Source organism: Falco naumanni, chromosome 9 (assembly GCF_017639655.2).
Source record: "Falco naumanni isolate bFalNau1 chromosome 9, bFalNau1.pat, whole genome shotgun sequence".
NCBI classification, from domain to species: domain Eukaryota; kingdom Metazoa; phylum Chordata; class Aves; order Falconiformes; family Falconidae; genus Falco; species Falco naumanni.
In genome coordinates, this window is record NC_054062.1 from 40,591,442 (window position 1) to 40,610,869 (window position 19,428).

At 37.8% G+C, this 19,428-nt stretch overlaps 1 protein-coding gene across 1 annotated transcript in view; it reads right to left on the minus strand.

Moving 5' to 3' along the window:
- Window positions 1-516: 516 nt before the first annotated feature.
- Window positions 517-19,428, minus strand: part of GLUD1 (glutamate dehydrogenase 1) — a 32,105-nt gene continuing 13,193 nt past the window's right edge. Inside the window, exons 2-13 of the mRNA XM_040605755.1 lie at window positions 18,806-18,886; window positions 17,915-17,970; window positions 16,966-17,029; window positions 14,765-14,859; window positions 10,183-10,362; window positions 8,275-8,412; window positions 7,023-7,160; window positions 6,816-6,896; window positions 5,828-5,951; window positions 4,485-4,576; window positions 2,834-2,896; window positions 517-2,189 (exon numbers count right to left, since the gene is read on the minus strand). Coding sequence (XP_040461689.1) covers window positions 2,070-2,189; window positions 2,834-2,896; window positions 4,485-4,576; window positions 5,828-5,951; window positions 6,816-6,896; window positions 7,023-7,160; window positions 8,275-8,412; window positions 10,183-10,362; window positions 14,765-14,859; window positions 16,966-17,029; window positions 17,915-17,970; window positions 18,806-18,886 — 1,232 coding nt within the window. The 3' untranslated portion in view covers window positions 517-2,069. The remainder of the gene's footprint in view (window positions 2,190-2,833; window positions 2,897-4,484; window positions 4,577-5,827; window positions 5,952-6,815; window positions 6,897-7,022; window positions 7,161-8,274; window positions 8,413-10,182; window positions 10,363-14,764; window positions 14,860-16,965; window positions 17,030-17,914; window positions 17,971-18,805; window positions 18,887-19,428) is intronic.

Here is a 19,428-nt window from a genome sequence, read left to right on the forward strand (position 1 = left end):
CCCATTTTTGAAGTTTGCACAGCCAAACTAGACGTGCTTTACTAGCTGGAGAGGAGAGGAAATGAGAGGGAAAGGGAGGGAGAGCAACAGTAATTACCCAAAACTCATCACTGCTACTGCACTTTGCTTTCAACATCTTTGCTGCTGGATAATGCACCTGGGTTTTTAAGATTCTTTCTCTTTTCAATACTACTGATATCTATTCGTGAATTTTTAGCCTCCGGGTTTTGGTGGAAGCAGGTTACAGTTTGTCAGTTGAACGGTTAAAATCGTAGTTTCATTTCACTATCTAATAAACGTTTACATAGAAGCTGCACTGAAAAATATAATCCAAGATATGGATCTCATGTGTAGAGATCCACATCTTGATCACAGTAATTCTTTCATGCTCAAAGAGTTCTCATTGTTTCCAAAAACAAATGCCAGTATATATATATATACACACACTGCACTTAGGTGATGTGTAGTCCTTTTATCACCCTAGATACCAGCATATATGATGGAGTAAGCCACTAATGAAATGCATCACACAGGTTTATTGCTCCATGCTAACTACTAGAATAGTTCTTCACACAAATTTGAGAGGACACAGTAAAGACCTGAAATGATTTACCAAACATATCCGACTTCAAAAGTCTTGCTGACAGGCAAGTTCAGGAGACAGAGATCTGTATTAGTGAGACCCTTAGGATAACTCAGACAGTATCTTATCAGTAGGCACGTCATGAATAAACAAGGGTGCTGTGAAGGTTCACAGATTGATTGTAACTACAGAAAGCTATTGCATGGAATAGAAAACAGTAATACACCAGCATAGTAGGTTTGGAAAGGTCAACTTTTTTTAATAACTGCTCTTCTCTCCAGGTTATGTCATGCAGTTACAAAGTAGTTAGAAAAAAAGCATGAATTTCTGGGAGGGACTAGTTGTCTTTTAAAAAAAACATTCATATTCATTACATAAATAACATCTGGCACTTCAAGGGGACTCCATGGGACAAAAGCCTTACACTTTAAAAACTGTGCTTGATCCAATATTGTGTTGAGGTCTATTTTGTTGTACTCTAATGTTCATAACTTTCAAGACCTCCTGATGACAAAAAAAAAAAAGGCTGTGTGTGTTAAGACAGTGAATTAAGTTTATAGCAGCATTCTAGCTCCTCCTTAGTTTGGCCAATGATTTCTGGGTTCAGTTTCACTTTAGTTGTTCACCGAGGCAGTATTTAATTTTCAGAAAGCCTCTGAAAGGAAAAGGCTGAAAAAGAATTCCAGAAAAACTAAGTATGATTGCTTATCAAATTCAGACTATCCCTTTTTTAAAAAAACGAAAAAAGGAAACAACCTACAGTCAGAATAATTATGCAGATACTTGATTAAAAACATAACTAGAGTTGCTTGATAGTTTCCACTTATAAAAATATTAAGTCTGTCACCTCTACATACTTCCATGGTGATAGTCTAGCTAGCTTGAACAAGCAGTAAAAGACAGTCCTATAACAGCAGCACAGTTAAAGAAAAAACATTGCCTAAAGAGAATCAGGCCTGAAGCTTTACTACAAATAAAAATTAGACTCCTATCAAAGTTAATCCCTGCTGGAGGCCCATTCTTCCTTTGACAATGCCACGGCATTGATCATACAAGGCCTTACTGAAAGTGCCAAAGCCAAAATTACATCATTAAACAAAAGTGCATGAAGTAATAATGAGCTAAGTGCTCATCTAGTACAGTATCTGATCTGAAGTTTGAGAAGTGGCTCAGGTGGCAAGACCACTCTTTCATACATAAAATGTACCATTTTGTTTTGTAGGTGAAATACCCAGAATGGCCCCCACAAGTGCAGATGAGCTGTTATCTTCAGATACATACTTGTATACAATTTCCTAATCCTTGGATTTTTATTGTAAAAAAAAAGACTAGTTTGGACTGAAACTAATTGAGAATAGAATCCACTATAATGTCAGAAGAAAAGAAAATTTTGTGGTTACATGTAAACTTGTGATAAGCTTTCTCAAGAAGAGGGTACATGAACAGCGAGAGGGGTGGGATACAACAAGGAGCGGTAACGGCCTCTTTATGTAAAGGTCAGGCCAGCCTCATTGTACACTTTGAAGACTTTCTCAATTGCATTGACATAGGCAGCTGTCCTCAGGTCCAGACCCAGGTTGTACTTCATGGCAGTACGCATGATTTGCTGAAACGGAAAAGGCGATATGTGATTTCAGCAAGTACCTCCAGAGGAACTAAACTAGATTTTGCTTAGAGGATCCGTGTTAGGAGCATAAGAATCCGCTAGACTTGTATCAGAGCTCCAATCTTTTGCGGATCAATTCTAAAATTTCTTGATTCCCCTTAGAACTGACATCTGAAAGGGAAGAAAATCCTTCCCAGATCACTACATTGCACCTTTTCAGGTCTTGGTTCCACGCCTACCTCAAATACAGAGAGAGACAAGATGTTTCAAGTAGTCTTTGCGCCACTAATTAAAAATACTGCATAGATGGAATAATCTAAAACTGCTGATGGTAAAATAAAGCACTCTTAGGTATATGTCCCAGATTAGCCACGTACAAGAGGACCACTAAAAAGTTTCTAATTATTACAGCTTCTGCTAGAAAATACTTCCTGATCTCATGTATTGGTCTCTAATGTTTACTATACCCAGCTAAAGGCAGCCATCCTGGCACAGAGCAGAAATACCTCGGACTCAGAGCGACTTCCATTATCATGAACTGTTTATCTACTCCTTCAGTTGCAAAGAAATTCTGTACAACCCATCCAAAAACTGTCGCAAAGTCATGTAAGACTTTTTCCTATATTTACTAGCACAATATTTACCCGGGCAGAACGCTCCATCGTGTAAGCCAACCCAGAGTGGACGATGTCTTTCTCCGATGCACCCTGCAACAACAAGAAATAAAATCAAGGTTTAAATCACAACACAAAAAGGTACTAGTCATGTATTAGGGACAATGACATGCTGGATTCCCATAATGACCAAAGCTTGCTTGCTCATTTTCTTCTAATAACTGGTGTAAGAATCTAAATTGCCTTTACTTGAAGAGCTAGTTACGATGAATTGCATTCTAAAACCTCAGATGTAAGCACTGAAGTCTTTCTTTATGCCTAGCTTCTAGATGCATGATGCTAGCACTTTTATTGATGTTGTAACTCAGTTTTCAGCCTTCAGAATACACAGTAAATGTTAAATCTCCCAGGAGCCAATAACCTATAGAAGGTACTTGCAATTGCAATTCTCAAATACCAGAATAACTTTGTTCCCATTACAATTTAAATACATAGAACAATAAATAATTGAAGATAGCCTGAATTAGGATGACTATCAGCTTCAATGTCAATATCGGCTTCAGCATCATCCTGATTGCTGTAATTTACTAATAATTTAGTAATTATCTGGCTTCACAACATACATGCTATCCCCCAAATACCAATTTGGGCTCGATTTAGAAAGTACCAGGCCAGTTTCTACAGCTGGTGTTTAAGAGATGACAGCAATCGCTTTAAGCCACAGAACCTATCTACCATGCTATTCATGTAGCCTAACATTTATGAGCGATGTGAATATATTCATTCATTTTGTCATTACTTCCAGATCTTCCATTTCAATGCAAATGGATAAGCTCACAACCCATCATTTCACATGAAAATTTCCCTACCGTGTATTGCTACACATTAGATAACAATGAATTCTACTGACGTTTCTTTGCCCATTAATTTAGTCTTAGAGTAACGTTCCGCGGTTTTTCACCCCGCTCTTGTCTGTGTTATCCTGGAGTTACAGAAACACTGCGTGAAGCTGTCTGTGGTGCGGGATCTTGTTGGAAGTTGTTTGGGAATCTAGGCAAACTACATCAAAAAGATCTCCAAAACAAATTCTGGTAATGTTTGAGGCAGTATTTCCTACTAAAAAAGCTCCACAGACTTTGACAGCTAGGGTTCAAAGAAATCATGGAATCTATGCATTTATCTGGTTAGCCAGCAGAACTATTTCATAGCAAACAAAAGCATCAAGAAAAACTACAGGTTTTTAAGTTTTCCTTTCAGGCCTGCAAAAAGAATCATTCCCTACACTCTCCTCAGTAAAAAATAAAAACCCATACATGGTTTATCTAAACAATGGAGATCGTGTGCTGGAGTTTTTCAGAACAACAGACTAACAGCAGCATCCAGTCTAACACCAGTTACAAACACAAAATGCATCTGTATTAAAACTGTAGCTTTTTAACAATGTTGGAGGCATTCTGCATGGGCTCAAGTAAAAGAAAGAAAAAATAGCTTACTTCCAGTATTCCTAAGCAGTTCAGATCATTTGCTTTCTTAATTCATTTGGCTATCAGGCTAACTATGTGCTAATGCCTTGCTTGGGACAAAAACCTCCACGACAGCTACAATAGTAGAATTTAGATTGCCGTTATAAGATCAGAATACAGCTACAGTAAGAGTTGAAAAACCAGCAGCAACTACTTACCGATATCCTATCTTGAAATTCTGCTGTAGGCACAACTGGAATAGTTCCACCATGTTTCCCAAATTTTCTTTCCAAGCTTTCCTGGACAGACACTAGAAAGGAAAAAAAGCAGAGGCAAGGTAAGTGACAAGGAGAGGAATGTGCTCCCTAACAAAGGACCTGACCGAGGACTTTCAGCCTTCAATGGCATGATGCTCCGACCACAGGGACTGTGGGCAAAGGCAGTCATCTTATTTTTGTTTTCTAAGAAAAGGAAAAGATGTTAATTTTTCTGTTTTTATAGGTGAACGCCTCCAATATTAGTAGTAATATTGCTACAGTACAGTCACATGGCAAGTAACTGTGGATCTACTGATCCCACTTCATTAACCTAATAAAGCTGATAGAGCAATTTGGTTTAACTTTCCTAATTTGATAGATAGCATTAGACAAAATACTTCTTGAAAATAAAGCAATCAGTTATCTGTTATGGCACTTTGCATGCACACTACTTGCTAAGAAAAAAGCCCGTGTGGAATTTTAGTTTTTAACTTCGGAGAAGTGCTTTGGTATTTTGAATTGATACTTATTTCATCTTAATTCTTGAAATTTAATTGGTATGGTTTCTTAAACATCACAAAGTACTTGAGGTGACATAATTTTGAAGTTAAGGGATTTAAATTAGAATTGCCATAACCCTCAACCACTTCAGAAACACCTCGAAAGGTATCACTTATGAGAAAAGGCTATATTAAAAAAACATTCAGATGTATGTTTTGTCAAGTTCAACATCCCAAGATTCTCACATGTTATCTAGAGAATATTGTTTACAATGGAGCCATATACTTCAGTTCTTCTCCGTTAAGCATCCTCTTTCCATGTAATCAGTATTCTGGCCCAGAAACTGAAGCACAGAATGACCCTGAGTGGAGCTGTAGACCATAAGGAGATTTTAACAGCATGTGTGCTGATTCTATTAACGCCTTTTACAAAAATCTTCCATTGTTGTATGTGCAGAACAATGTCACCCACTCGAACTTTGAATACTTCTCAAATACCAAGCGTACAGCTGAAAGATGTTCATTAAGAAGTAATAAATATGTCATATAAGCGGTTTGAGTTCAGTATTTTCACAAAACTGAGGAAAGCATCGCTTTATGAATTAAAAGAGAAGTGGAAAAAAGTATGCGTTGAACTTAGGTCATTAGAGTTACAAGTCAGTTAACCTATCACATCTTTCCTGCTCTTCAATATGTAGCAATGATAAGACTTGTGGGAAACTGCACTGAATTTACAGGAGTTGTATATTCATATAGTCCAGTCTATAAATTAAACAGTGAGCCAAAGCAACACCGAGCACTTACTGAGCAAGTGGTAGTTTGAATCCCTTTCATATTTAAAAGTCAAGCGGCCATAACTGACGTGGTTCAAGTTTTTCAGCCATTCAAAATAGGATACTGTTACACCACCAGCGTTCAGGTAAAGATCCTGCACAGAAATGATAAACGTCTTGAAATGTGACCATGTGACAGACACCTCTACTGCATTAAGCAAAAGCATTGCGTACAAGTACTAGTTTAAACTGCATTAGGAAAGATAATCCAGTTGTTACTCTTACATGACAACACTTACGCTCTTCTGCAGTCCAAGGATTACTTCTACCAATTTTAAACAGGATTCAACTTAAAAACATGTGAAGTTCAGGTGTGCTTGACTGACTGACTACTTTATTTTAGCACAAGTTATTAATCAATAAAATTAGGGCGTTCTTAGGCCACCTCTGTGAGTAAACACTGAACATCAGCCACCCTTTCCAGCAATACCACTTGACCAGGACACCCTTTCTCTGGGAAAAGATTATCATTATACCTGGATAGGTCTTAGTCTTTCAAATTATTGCTATAGGTTACTCATTACTTACTCTATACAGTCTACAACACGCAGTTTTGCCAGAGCACCGCCCAGAGACACAATGTTTACAAACAAATTGACCACTGTATTTACTCTGCCTTCTTCCTTTGCTTAGTGGACTATTTAGTTGAGCAAATGTCAGCTAATAATCCAAAATAAAAAACTACAGATTTAAGAGCTAATTGTGGATTTTTCTCTCTTCCAAAAATATAGTCTTCATGTAATATTTATCTTTGGTGATTGACAGTTGCAGTGAGATCTTTAAGTAATTACTACCAATCTCAAGCAACATTGACACCCGTTTCCTAGACATCAGTTGTTAAAAACCATTCTAAAAGAATAAATGGCTATTAACAAAACCCTTCAATAAATAACATTTTACTACAATTCACAGAAATATGAACCTTGTAATGAAAGTCAAAGGTCATAATAGAACCTTACAGGGATAACCATGATATTCCGCTCCAAGAAGATTCTGTCAGCTTCAGGAGTTGTAGGCCCATTGGCACCTTCAGCAATAATCTGAAAGGCATCACAGCAGGGTAACTTAGAGGTGTATGTTTGTTTTCATCCGTGCTGATTACTGAATACTAGTACTTGAACAGGCTTTTCCCTCTTTTTCATTTACATTTGAACTCTCCAACTTACTTTTGCTTTAACTTTGTGAGCGTTGGCCTTAGTCAACTGCTTCTCACTGGCAGCAGGGATGAGAATGTCACAGTCTGTTTCCAGAATACTGCCCTCAAGTGTCTGTGCTTTAGGGAAGCCCATGATTGTCCCGTGTTGCTGTTTGAAGAAAACAAACCATGGTGGGTTTAGTGTGTGTGTGTACTTGTATGACTTCCTTCCCTCCTTCTAATTTTCCAAAAAGAAAGAAGGAAGAAACAACAGTACTTAGAAAGACAGCACATAACATAATTCCTAGCTTTACTTTAGATTAGACATAAAAAGCAAGCTACAAAGCTTGGATAATATTGGATAATAGTCAAAGTTCCCATGATTGAGGCATAACTGCTCTCTGGCCAAAGACTGATACCCATTTGGGCTCTGGAGTATTTAAAAAGGGGGGGGGGGGGGGGGGAAGTCCCTCAACTCTTAAAATACATGGCAAATGCAATAGTTTTCAAACAACTGAAATGACCCACCAGCCAGCTACCCACAGGATAAGCTGCCTCACACAAGATTCGGAGGTACCATTTTCAAATTCAGTACTGCAATGATAGCCCTTTTTAGTGACAGAATCTTTTCATCCTTTTGTGAAAGGGGGTAATAACAACATTCACGTGCTCCCTATGTAAAAAGATGACACATCAAATAAGCCCCTTAGAAACTCTAAGTAAAAGATTGTATTTTAGTGCCTGTGAACTGTCTGAAGTTTGCTTCACTTGGTAACTGAAATAAAGAGACCAAATCCAGTTTTCATTATAAACTACACATTCAAGTCACGCTGGCAGACAGGCTTTCATTCTTTGAGAAACATCCAAAAGGTAAGAAGCAGCAAAACTACACTTTGAAGTCTTAAATGTCCACATGCTTGTGATTCTCAGGCAGGAAACCTTCAGCAACCTCCTTGCCCTGGTTCCTTGAGACGTCCTTCCTAGTTTAGTCATTACAAAGGCAAGATAATTATGAACTCCCATTCTGAAACCCAAGTAATTAGCCTGCACACATACAAGTCCTTGCCATTTTTCCGAGAGTCAGGTTAAAGGGTAAAAAAAGTGCTACCTGCATTCATATGGGGAAAAGGAGAAAGCCAGAAGAATCAACATTCCTAAGCCATTTTGTAAGTACTAATTGCAGCACGATTTAAGTATCACAAATGAAAACCAGTCTACAGTCATCTGACGTACTTGCAAAGCTGACAAAAACGAAACTCTTTCTGCCCAGTTAAGTTTCATACCAATTTGTAATCTTCTAGTTCCTTTGGGTCAATCCCATCAGGATTCCAGATAGAACCATTAAACTCTCCAACAGCAACACATTTTGCTCCAAAACGATGCAAGTATCTCATAGAATGCAAGCCCACATTACCAAATCCCTGCAGGTGGAAAAGAGAAAGGGAAAAGTCATTAACCCTTCAGCTAAAAAGGTGGTTACTTCTAAGGCTTATATAGGTTGGGACAGTTTTAAACAGTTCTTCACCTATTGGCATATCTTGGCATTAGATGATGTGTGGAAAAAATACATGCATTCTATTCTAGTCTGAATATCATTCTAGAAATTATACATTTAGCCAGCAATGTACAGTTGTGCTAAGTGTTTTACACTGGACACATAGAAGGGAAGTGTTAATGCTACTATGAAAGTGTTAAAACTATGATGTTTATCAACTGTGACTATTTTATAACTGGTATAAATATAAATTGTTTATATATCCATGAACATAAATTCATGGATTTCTGTATGACTGTTCAGAGGCTTAACTAACATTTGCAGGTCAAGAAATATTCATGTTTAATTTGAACAAGGAAGGCTTACGAGTGTAAAACCATCCCACAATAGAAAGCATTAAACAATAATATTATTAATTCTTCACATTAAAACATACAAACTAGTAGGAAGCTAAATAAGTTCTAATACACTTCTGAAGTGGTCCTGTCAAAATAGATTGCCTAAGTTTACGTTTAGATAATCCTGCATCTCATTAGCATGTCTTACATCCCTACAGGTGTAGAAAACCTGATTGCAGGCCATTATGCAACATTCTGGAAGTAAAAGAACACACACGGCAGACCAGAAAGTCACATAATCCATGTCCAAAGTTAATAGTAAGATTCTATGCTGGAAAAAAGATGAACATTAAATTTGTGTATAACATAGGTCCTATTATATTTAGGAATTTTGCTAGTATGTATTAGAAGCAAACTTTGCTACAAGAGTTTCTCATGCATTAGATCCCTTTGAAATGGTGTATCCTCATTTTCCTAGAAAAAAAATCAGCTATTCTTATGGCCGTATTTTCATCTAAGTTATGCTTAAGTGCCTGTTGGTTATCCCCTTGCCTGGCATGAAAATACCAAAGTGCAGCAAGATGCGTGTGCTGCTGGGTCTGTCTGTGCAGGGCGGAGACGTTTGTTTCAGCCCACTAGTTAACTAAAGGACAACTAGGAGGTTACAATTACTCTGGTACTTCTAACAACCAGTGCATTGGTACTGAAAACAACAAAACAAAGCAATCCCTCAATTGCTCCATTTAACATACTGTTCAAAGCTGAACAGAACAAGTTATTTCTTCAGAATTTTTAGAATGATAATGCATATTACTGAATACCAAACCCCTTCAAAATGCAACTACTTCAATTCAGTAAATCCTGAAGTTTTATGAACACCAAAAACCTACATTCAACCCTACAAATGTAGGATAAAGTATTGGTTTCTACTTTTCCAACTGCTTGTTCCTCAGTGGAACAAGAACCAACCCTCAGTTCCTTCTCTCCCTAGAATTTTTATTACAAAACAGTGCAACAAATTTTATGTAGGCAGCAACAGTCACAGCTCATTGAAAAGTGTGCAATGCCTTAGTTTAAAGAACTGCTATAATAGTATTTCACTTTGTTCTTTGCAGCCTATGTTCATAAAGACTGGAGATTTGGCTTTGCGCCTGTAGAGTGCAATCAAAAGTTCAGTTTTTAAAAAACAGTCCAAAATAAAGGGCACCTACGTTGCTCGAAGTGTTTCTAAAGTTTGAGAGTAAAGGTTAACTTGGAAGTTGTAAAACCCTAACAGGATCTATTGCTACAGCCTTTTAGAAAAGCAGCTCTACTGAAAGTTTGCTACTTTTTCCCTATAGTTGAAGGAAAAAAGTTACCTGAACAGCAAATGTTTTATCTCCAAATCCAGGAGTCATTCCTAATATACTCATATATGATGCTTCATTGATGAAATTTTCAATTCCATGGAAGAGACCACGACCAGTTGCAGATATACGTCCATGGATCCCACCCTGGCTGATGGGTTTACCAGTTACACATGCATGTGCGTTAATATCCTGCAAAACAGTGAAGGACTTGTGAGCTATGGGATTTATCAAAGAACAGCTGAAACAAGAAAGTCTGTACACTTTAGAGATAAGGGAAAACAGGAATCGTACGAGTCAGAACATGATATAGTTTATATACGTTTGGTTTGTAAAGATTATTTCCTTCCTCGCTTTGTGTGAGCAACTTCTCAGAAGTACTCTAGTAGATGTCAGGGAAGCTGCATGCTGCAATACTGGATATGCTCTGTAATTTTTTTGTTGTATTTAGGTGTATAGGTTAACTTCAGTCTGTGGCGAGTTAATTATGGTGACATCCATGTTGTACTGTTAACAACAAACAGACCTTTGACAAATCAAAAGGCTTTGAAGGATACGTTTCTAAAATTAGCTCCCATTACAGCCATAACTTCCATCATTATTCTTTACATTTTCATCTTTTAAAGGGCTCAGATGTATCTTTGGACTGTTTTTTTTAGTCATCTTAAAACAGCGTTTAGTGTTCCTTCATACCAAATTCAGTTATTCTGAAATGACAATGCAGGCCTAATACCTTCCTCTTGTCAGAACACAGGGATGTTTGATCTCAGAGTAAAACCTACAGTGTGAAGGTCATATGGGAAAAGTTAGATAACTATTTACTATTTTTATTCAGAAAGGCAATATATACATATCAAGCCTCTATCCTTAATTTGGTGGCAATAAAATTAAATTTTCCATATACTAGACAGCTAGCCAAGATAAAATAGACTATTTAAAACCAGAGTTAGTTTTTCAAATTGAAATTAATAACTTAAAAAAACTTCCTCCAAACCACACGCTGTTTGAGCCTCCCTCTTCTCTCACCACTGGTTCCCATGCTCCCACACCCTGGGAGCAGTCACACAGCGGCTTGGCCTCCAACACAAGTTAAATAGTAGGGATGAAAGGGAATCCACTGAAAGGAGTCTGCCAGCAGCCGGATGGGTTTCTATTCTACCAGCTGCATATTCACTGAGAGGCTCCCTCCCCTCCATCACTCGTGCCAAATGCATTTGCATGCCTGTGGCATGAGTGCAAGATGCTTGGTGAGAGGAAGGAAAGGAGCAGACAAAAGCAAGTGGAGGCAGAATGGCAGGAGACGACTAGAGCCACAATGGAAGTGAAAACTATTTACTGCTTGACAATGATAGTGAATTAGCATATAGAGCTAAAGATAACCCCTCTTTAAAAAACAATAAAAGCGATGCTGGGCTTGTCACAGAATTCCAAATTCAGTTTCCCAAAATATAGCTGCATTGCTCTCATTAAGCTATATGCTCCCTCTGGTGGCATATCAACTGTAAACAAGATCTGCGGTGGCGTTTTGCTAGGAACAACTCCGTCTGGCATTCTGATGTATTTTTAGGTTTTCATTTTGTTTCAGATTGAAACAACATTTTAGCCTTCATGCATTCACAAAGGAGGAAGTATGTTTTATAAACACCTGAAGAATTACAGCCTCCCACCATACATAAGAATCTATTTAAGTCCCTTCACATGTCCCAAAAAATCAGTTGGATGGGTCAGGAAGTACAGAAGAATGGAAGGGATGAATTTAATCAAAAACTTTAGCTATATATGATTCAGTGACCCAGCAACCTCAGATGGATTTTCTGGAACAGTTAACATGATAGTTATTAAAGACTTGCATGGTTAAGCAAGAAAACAGAGCATGAGGTGAAGGCAGGTCCGGGTCTTCTTAAAGTCACACATACAAACCACAGTTGATGTCAAAGTCTTAAGTCGTCAATCAAAAAAATGTTTAACACATCTTAGGCCAAAAAGAGACACTACGGCTTTTAATGAGAAGCTTGTAAAATGGCTTATCGCTAGCATTAAAGACTTCTATACTAGTACTAATAGCCTATGAACTTAGTTGACAAAGTTCAGATACTGAACTTTTTTGCTCATGTCTTAATCCTCTTCCATGCTGCAACATTCTCCTTGTCTGCTCGAAACCTGACATACAGAGACAGGAAGCTGCAGCGACTTCCCCTTTCCGTTTGTCTGTTATTTGACTTTTCCTTTCCACTTCAAGCTCCCTGCACACATCTGTGTGCAACCACACTGACTCATCAGGTCTGTAGATTTCTCAAACACATCCCTCTCACCAAAGTTATCTTTCCACAACTGGATGCAGTCCCTTGCATAGCTTCCATCCATTTTTGGAATTACAGTTAGTTTCACTTTTATTCAGTGGTCGTTTTCTGCTCTTACTTCCCTTTCCTCTTTCCCCCATGGTCACTTATCTGTGTAGTATTCCTTAATTACCTTTATTTTTGTTCTTGGTGTCTCAACCAGATAGTTTTCTGAAATATCTTCCTCTACAAACACGTTCTGATAGATTATTCCACTTTTTACAGCCTTGTCAAGGGTTCTCACCTTCCTTCTCTATACTTGCTCATTCTCCACAACTGTTCCTAAGCCCCACTACAGCTACCATTGTCTCTTCATATGTACCCACGTACAAAGCAACTCGAAAAAACTGATATTTCTTTCCTTATTACAATTATATAATTAACCTTTCAGAAAAATGCACCTAAATCCTCAAGAGTTTTTTTATTCCTCAAGAATTAAGATACTGCTATGCAGAAAGAATCTAGGAATAAAAGAAGCTGTTGTAGTAATTCAAACTGCGTTTTTATGCTCAGTAGTTGTTGGCTGCTTTTCTTTTGTCATTGAAGCGTGTGTATGTGCAGGACTACACAACAAGCTGAGATGACAAAATGGAAAGAAAAGAAATTGAGCCATTTAAAAATCCTCTCCTGTACCAGTGTTTAGTTTTCCACCTATTAAAAAAGCAGAAGCTCCTGTATAAATGTGAACTATTAACAAATACAGCAAATCTGAAGGCAGGGCATGCCCTGTGAGCCTTTGGTGTCAGTCGTAATCTAACAATGCTGTTGTATCACAACGAAATACGCATTTTAGTGCAATGAGTTCTGGCAGTAGTTTTCTTAAATGTTGGAATTTTAAGTTATGACTAAGGTAGCAAGTTGCCCCTCTGCATGTTGAAGTCTTCTTAAAGTCATAATTTTGGCTTTTTATCAGGATTAAAGTTTTAAATGAAGTACATATATGAATAACAAAAAGCAAGCAATGTTTTATAGTGATATCCTTGTCTAACAGACAGTTGCGTTTAGCTCAACTAATCAGCATGCCACAGCCTATTCCTCAAGCATTCCTTTTTTACCCCCCCATTAGACTGTATTTCAGCTCTAGAATAACCTATGCCTGTAACAATAGGAGGATGGGGGGGCACCAGACAGCACAAGACAAGTATTCTGCCAAGAGACCGTCTCAGGAAGCCAGGCACATCTTGAACAGACATGCCAAAGAGAAATACGTGTTGGGTGGCTCTAATGCCTCATTACTGGGGGTGTACAACATGCTGTATTTTGGAGGAACTGTTGGAAGGGACTGCAGAAAGTGCAAAGAAAGAGTCTTTTCAATTCAAAAAGAGTGGGGATAGGCAAACATGCAATAGCCTAGCATATTAACACGCCAATGCAAAGCTATGGCAAGACTCCTTAGCAAAGTATGACCTGCTGGAGTAGCAGAAACAACATCTGAAAGAGAAGCTAGGAAGTTTGGTAGCATAGACACTATGCTGCAAGAAGTAAGTTGTACATAATACTTTTTTTTCCTCATGCAATCTGTCAAAAGTATACAACAGAAGTGTTTGGTCAACAGTTATGCTTTTGGTACAGTCAAAACAGATACAAATAACCCCAGCAACATAAGGACAAAAGCCAAATTAAGGGCTGTAATTAAAAACTAGTTTTAAAAAAAACTTCCTTTTTTTTTATTGCCTTCTGGGAAGTAAGTTTTATTGGTGTCCTTTTGCTTTACATTTTGGAGAATTTGTTGGTCTACACTGATTACCTGTTACTTTTAGGGGACCACAGAGAATTTTTAATACTTTTACAAGGTATACCAATAGTGCAAACTTAATTTACGTGGGCTCTTGAATGCACAAAACCCATGAGCATTTATTTAATAACACTTGTAAATTCAGTAGTCTAAAATGGAAAGATTTCAGTACTTCAAGACTATAACAACTATCATTTAAATTATTAAGTAATAATGAAAACCAAAAGGGAATGGTAGAAATAGAAACCAATTTTAGCCTAAGGATGAGGCCTTTAAAAACAGTGTATTTTTTTTTTTTGCTGAACAGTTGCAATCAGTATTGTATCAGACAAACTTAACTTAAGCTACCCTAAAATCCTCCCACCAATTAAGTTGTTAAGAGTTTGCAAGAATATATTTAGATCAAGTTAATTAAACACAATTATATTATTAAGCAGCACGGTAATAAATGTCTAGATAAAAGGATTTCTGCAAAGACCAAGAAAGCTTTCCTGCTTCAGAGCCTCTGCTCAGAACTTACATAGTGTCCTATGGTACTGGCATAGGTGTCAGCAATCCAGGACATCTCCCTCTCCCCTGTACTCATATCAGGAGCAGGCACATCAACACCAGGTCCTGTTGGCAACAATGAAAACAGCTTTTAAGGATCAAACATGAATAGCTATCTTCAACCATTATTCCCTTGGGAACTGTGCAGGCCTTGGCAGAGGAACTGTTTTCTTGTTTAATCCTCCGTTTATTATGCAAGCAACAGATTCTTCTGGATTCAGTTCAGTTTTAGATTCCGTATCACACATTTGTACAATACTGTCAAAACCTCTAAGCTTTCACACAAGCCATTCAGTAAAATGAATGTAAGTTTGTCAATGAAAAGTGATATGAGAATGCTTCAAAAGAATATTTTTTTTTTTGACAATCATTGCTGCAACAACAGGAAGGGCGCTATCTAGGTATGATTTCTATATACCGTGACGTTAATATTTTTTTTTTGCATTAGAATTTCCTTTTCATCCTGGGTGAGTTTAAAAATTGCAGATCAGCTGTTCCTAGTCATTGCACTGTAGCACATACATTTGATTTTACTGCTTACTTCAAGAAAGAGACAGTACATCTTTCTTGATGAAATAAACCTTTGAAAGAACTTTCACACATCTGTTGCAAAAAAACCCAAATCTGGTCTGTTTTTTCCAGATAACTAAAAATAGCATCTGCCCAACATATTTAAGATCAGAGGGACTTGCTCAGCAAGATTTTAAATGCACATCTGCCCCTACCAATTGTTTTTTCTAAGTATTTTTAAAAGGTTTGTGAAAGCTGCATAGCATCAACCATAGAGCAGAAAAGGAAGGCAAATTTAATCAAACCATTTTAATTGTCACTGAGCTAACAATCGCTATAGCTGGCACAGTGTATAGTATTACCCTAGTCACATGTAACATCAATGAGGGTGTTTATAAAGAACCTTAATTTAGATGAGAAACACTCTGGCTGGAAGACAAGGGCAACAAAGCTGGTAAAGGGTCTAGAGCACAAGTCTTATGAGGAGCAGGTGAGGGAACTGGGGTGGCTTAGCCTGGAAAGGAGGGGGCTGGGGGGGGGCCCTTATCGCTCCCTGCAGCTGCCTGACAGGGTCTGTAGGCAGGGGGGGTCGGGCTCTGCTCCCAGGGAACAAGGGACAGGACAACAGGGAACGGCCTCAGGTTGCACCAGGGAAGGTTTAGATCGGATATTAGGAAAATTTTCTTCTCTGAAAGGGTGGTCAAGCACTGGAACAGGCTGCCCTGGGAGGTGGTGGAATCTCCATCCCTGGAGGTGTTTAGAAAACGCATAGATGTGGCACTTAGGGACATGGTTTAGTGGTGGGCTTGGCAGTGCTGGGTTGGGACTCAATGACCTCAAAGGTCTTTTCCAACCTAAACGATTCTATGACAAACTCTCTGGCTGAAAAGCAAGAAAATGCAGATAAATGGATACGCATTCCCGGGGCAGTCAGACATCAGGAATACATGACAGACCTTTAATTAGGTACATGCCTTGTTATTCACTTGAATAAGAACCTCCTCCAGGTAAAGATCCTCCATTTAAATAGAAGTTGAGCTAGTAACAGTGAGCTTTCTCCAGAGACTTCCAGATAGCAATTCCACACAGCAAGCTATCAGAACTACTCAAGGGTTGAGAGTCTGAATGAAACACCTACTAACATTACAGAAGCTGAGGTTCTGTTACAACAGGCACCTATGCTTCTTGCCTACGCTTCTCTTGCAGCCTGTGGTTGCCAAGGGTGAAGCCATCAACTTTCTCTGGGGTGGATCTTCTATTTCCTTCCTCTGTTTCCTCAGATATCTGCCAAAAGCCTCAACTGAGACTACAGGAAACAGTAACAGTGAACAGATTGATATTAGATATCAAAATTGCAACAAACTTGGTCACAATTTTATAATGTACCTCTAAGAGAAATGTGATTCATTTTGCATCCTGTGAGCTCAGCTTTTGTGGCTTTTCATAGCAGAACAGCCACCAGAAAAAAGTTAAGACACAGTTCCCTTTAAAATGCACTAAGATGCAGTAACTCAATTCTTTATGACTCTTTGCTGAAAGTTCTATACCCAAATTATTTACAGCTCTCAAAAATTTGGTTATTTAAGGATACCATCTAGTAGACGCTGCCAATGCACGACAAATCAGATTCCTAAATTTTAATAGTACAATTGCACAACATACCAATAAAGCCCTTTTTTGCTAGCTCCATGGTAAACCTCCTCGTGATCTTTTCCAATTCATTGTCCTATAGAGAAAATGCAATAAATATCACAAGAAATCATTAGTGTTCATGAATATTTACTAGAACTTATACCCAAGCATGAAAACATGCCCTTTTCTTTTAGAAGAAAGGATGACTCATATTTACATCATTTACACGCCACCCCCTAACAGACCCTTGGAATTCAGGCAGCACAGGGAAACATTCGACTTTCTTTCCGTACATTCTGATCCAGGACAAGTCAGGAGTGTGGCACAGAAAGAACCACCTGTGCTTATAGCAGAGATTTCCAGCAAACAAATCTGATATCCTATGTGAGAGATTTATAACCAGCAACAGCGATAGCTGGCCTGCTAATTGTGTAATCAATGCAGTTGAACAACTTCACACAAATTCTTACAGAGTTCTGAGCTTAGGATATCTGTTACATATCCTAGTATTCCTTTCTGTACGAGTTATTTTAACTAGGGCAAGAAGGCAAGCCTGCAGTAAACCTTTTATAAAGCAAGTTAGTTATTATTCACACTGGAACACTGCATAGAAAGGTTTAATGGAGCATAAAACTATTTGTCAAAATAAACAAAAACATTAACTTTTTTCTAAGAGTAATTTAATTTAAGCCTTTACTAACAGTATCAACTTAAAAAAAAATCAGGCTCCAAATTATTTGTAGTCTCCTGACTTTAAGAAAGGAAGTAGTAAGTTAAATAATGGAAATATTTCACTTCTGAAACACAGACCTGTTAAAAATTCTTTTCCTACCTATTGCATGCACAAGGTAAATTCAGCCTTTACACAGGCAGAAGTGGCAGGAAGTTTTAAGTGGTCAATAACGCCCTAGAAGAGCTTTTTTAACTGGCTGGCTTCAGTACTGCAGATAACCAAATTTTTATCTATGATTAAGCTTACTGTGTAGTTCTTGGGATTGATCTTGACACCAGCCTTTGCCCCGCCAAATGGCACATCTACAAGAATGCAAAGGAAAATCATTTTACTTTTTCAACAATAAAGGCAGAACACATCAGTAATATGTGTAATTATATCTGATTTTAGCAGTGAATTTGGTTTTGCCACATTTAGGGCTTCACAAGCTAAGCTATAATTTATCTAGGTACTCCTATAAAAATGAGAAATCTTTCAAGGGCAGCTTGAAAATGCTCTTTGAAATTCAAAAGATTATGATTTAAATTTTCTATGCTTCAAGCACTTGTACTTGGCACTAGTAGAAACAATAGGTTTTACAGTTTATATTTCACTGGTTTAGCCTAAAAATTTTACTTTGGAAGTCCTAAGTGAAGTGTCTCTATATACATTAAGAAAGTACTTTGTTTTCTTACACATAATCTGCAGATTCTCTCCAAACCCCTCCACAATTTAACAGCTGTGTATGAATTATACTACTTTACAACCCATAAAGAATTTTATCCTTTTCCTTCCACAGCTCCCCTGCCTGAGTCCTTTACAGCCTCCATCTGTTCCCCCTAAAATTAGCCCCCTCCTAATCCAAGTTTGTCATACTTTGGTTTGAGTTCAAGATACAGTACTTTTACAGGAGGGGGTAGCTAGCAGAATATGGACTTTTCAAATGAAAATGCAACTTTATCCAAGTATCTACAGTAACAGCAGAGGGAATATGTATTATTATTTTTGTTACTATATATTTTTCCCATATTGCTATGGATTTTAGTCAAAGATTAGTGTCTAAAAATTAATTCAAACCTTTTAGATTTTTTTTCTGTAAATTACCTCAGTACTGATTGAAATCAAGATTGTATCCTTGCTTGAAAAATTATCACTTACCAACCACAGCACATTTGTATGTCATTAGAGATGCTAAGGCTTTCACTTCATCCACACTAACATCCAAACTGTAACGAATACCTGCAAAAGACACATGAGACAAGAAGGAATTCACTGAACAACTTCATAGGTATTTATAAACTGAGAAGGTTAATTCGGTACCCACCATCTATAACACGCAAGTATTTAATTTATCAACTTTTGTGCTTTAAGACTTGAAGAGCAATTCCCCCATTCTCCTATTTACATATCTATATCTTACTTAGCAGAAATTCAAGACTTCAGTAATTCTCTATTAAGTAAGTAGTTTAACAGCAGCACTCAACCTTGGAACAAAAGTGAATATTCCTTGGGAGCAAGATAAGCCAAGCTGATAGGTAACTAGCAGTAGAGATTTTTTTAAAGGCTGAAAAAGCTCATCAGCATTCCATAAGATCTTTAGCTTTGGACTTCATTGATTGTACATACAAGATGAACTCTGCTCCTGAACATGACTTATCAGTACAGGTTAGAGTCAAGACCTTTTTGCTAGAGAAATGCAAGCTCCTGTTAAGTTATGAGCCTTGCAATACATTGGCCGTGGTCCAACAAAACCACAGGTAGCTTCAAGGCTCTGGCTGCTA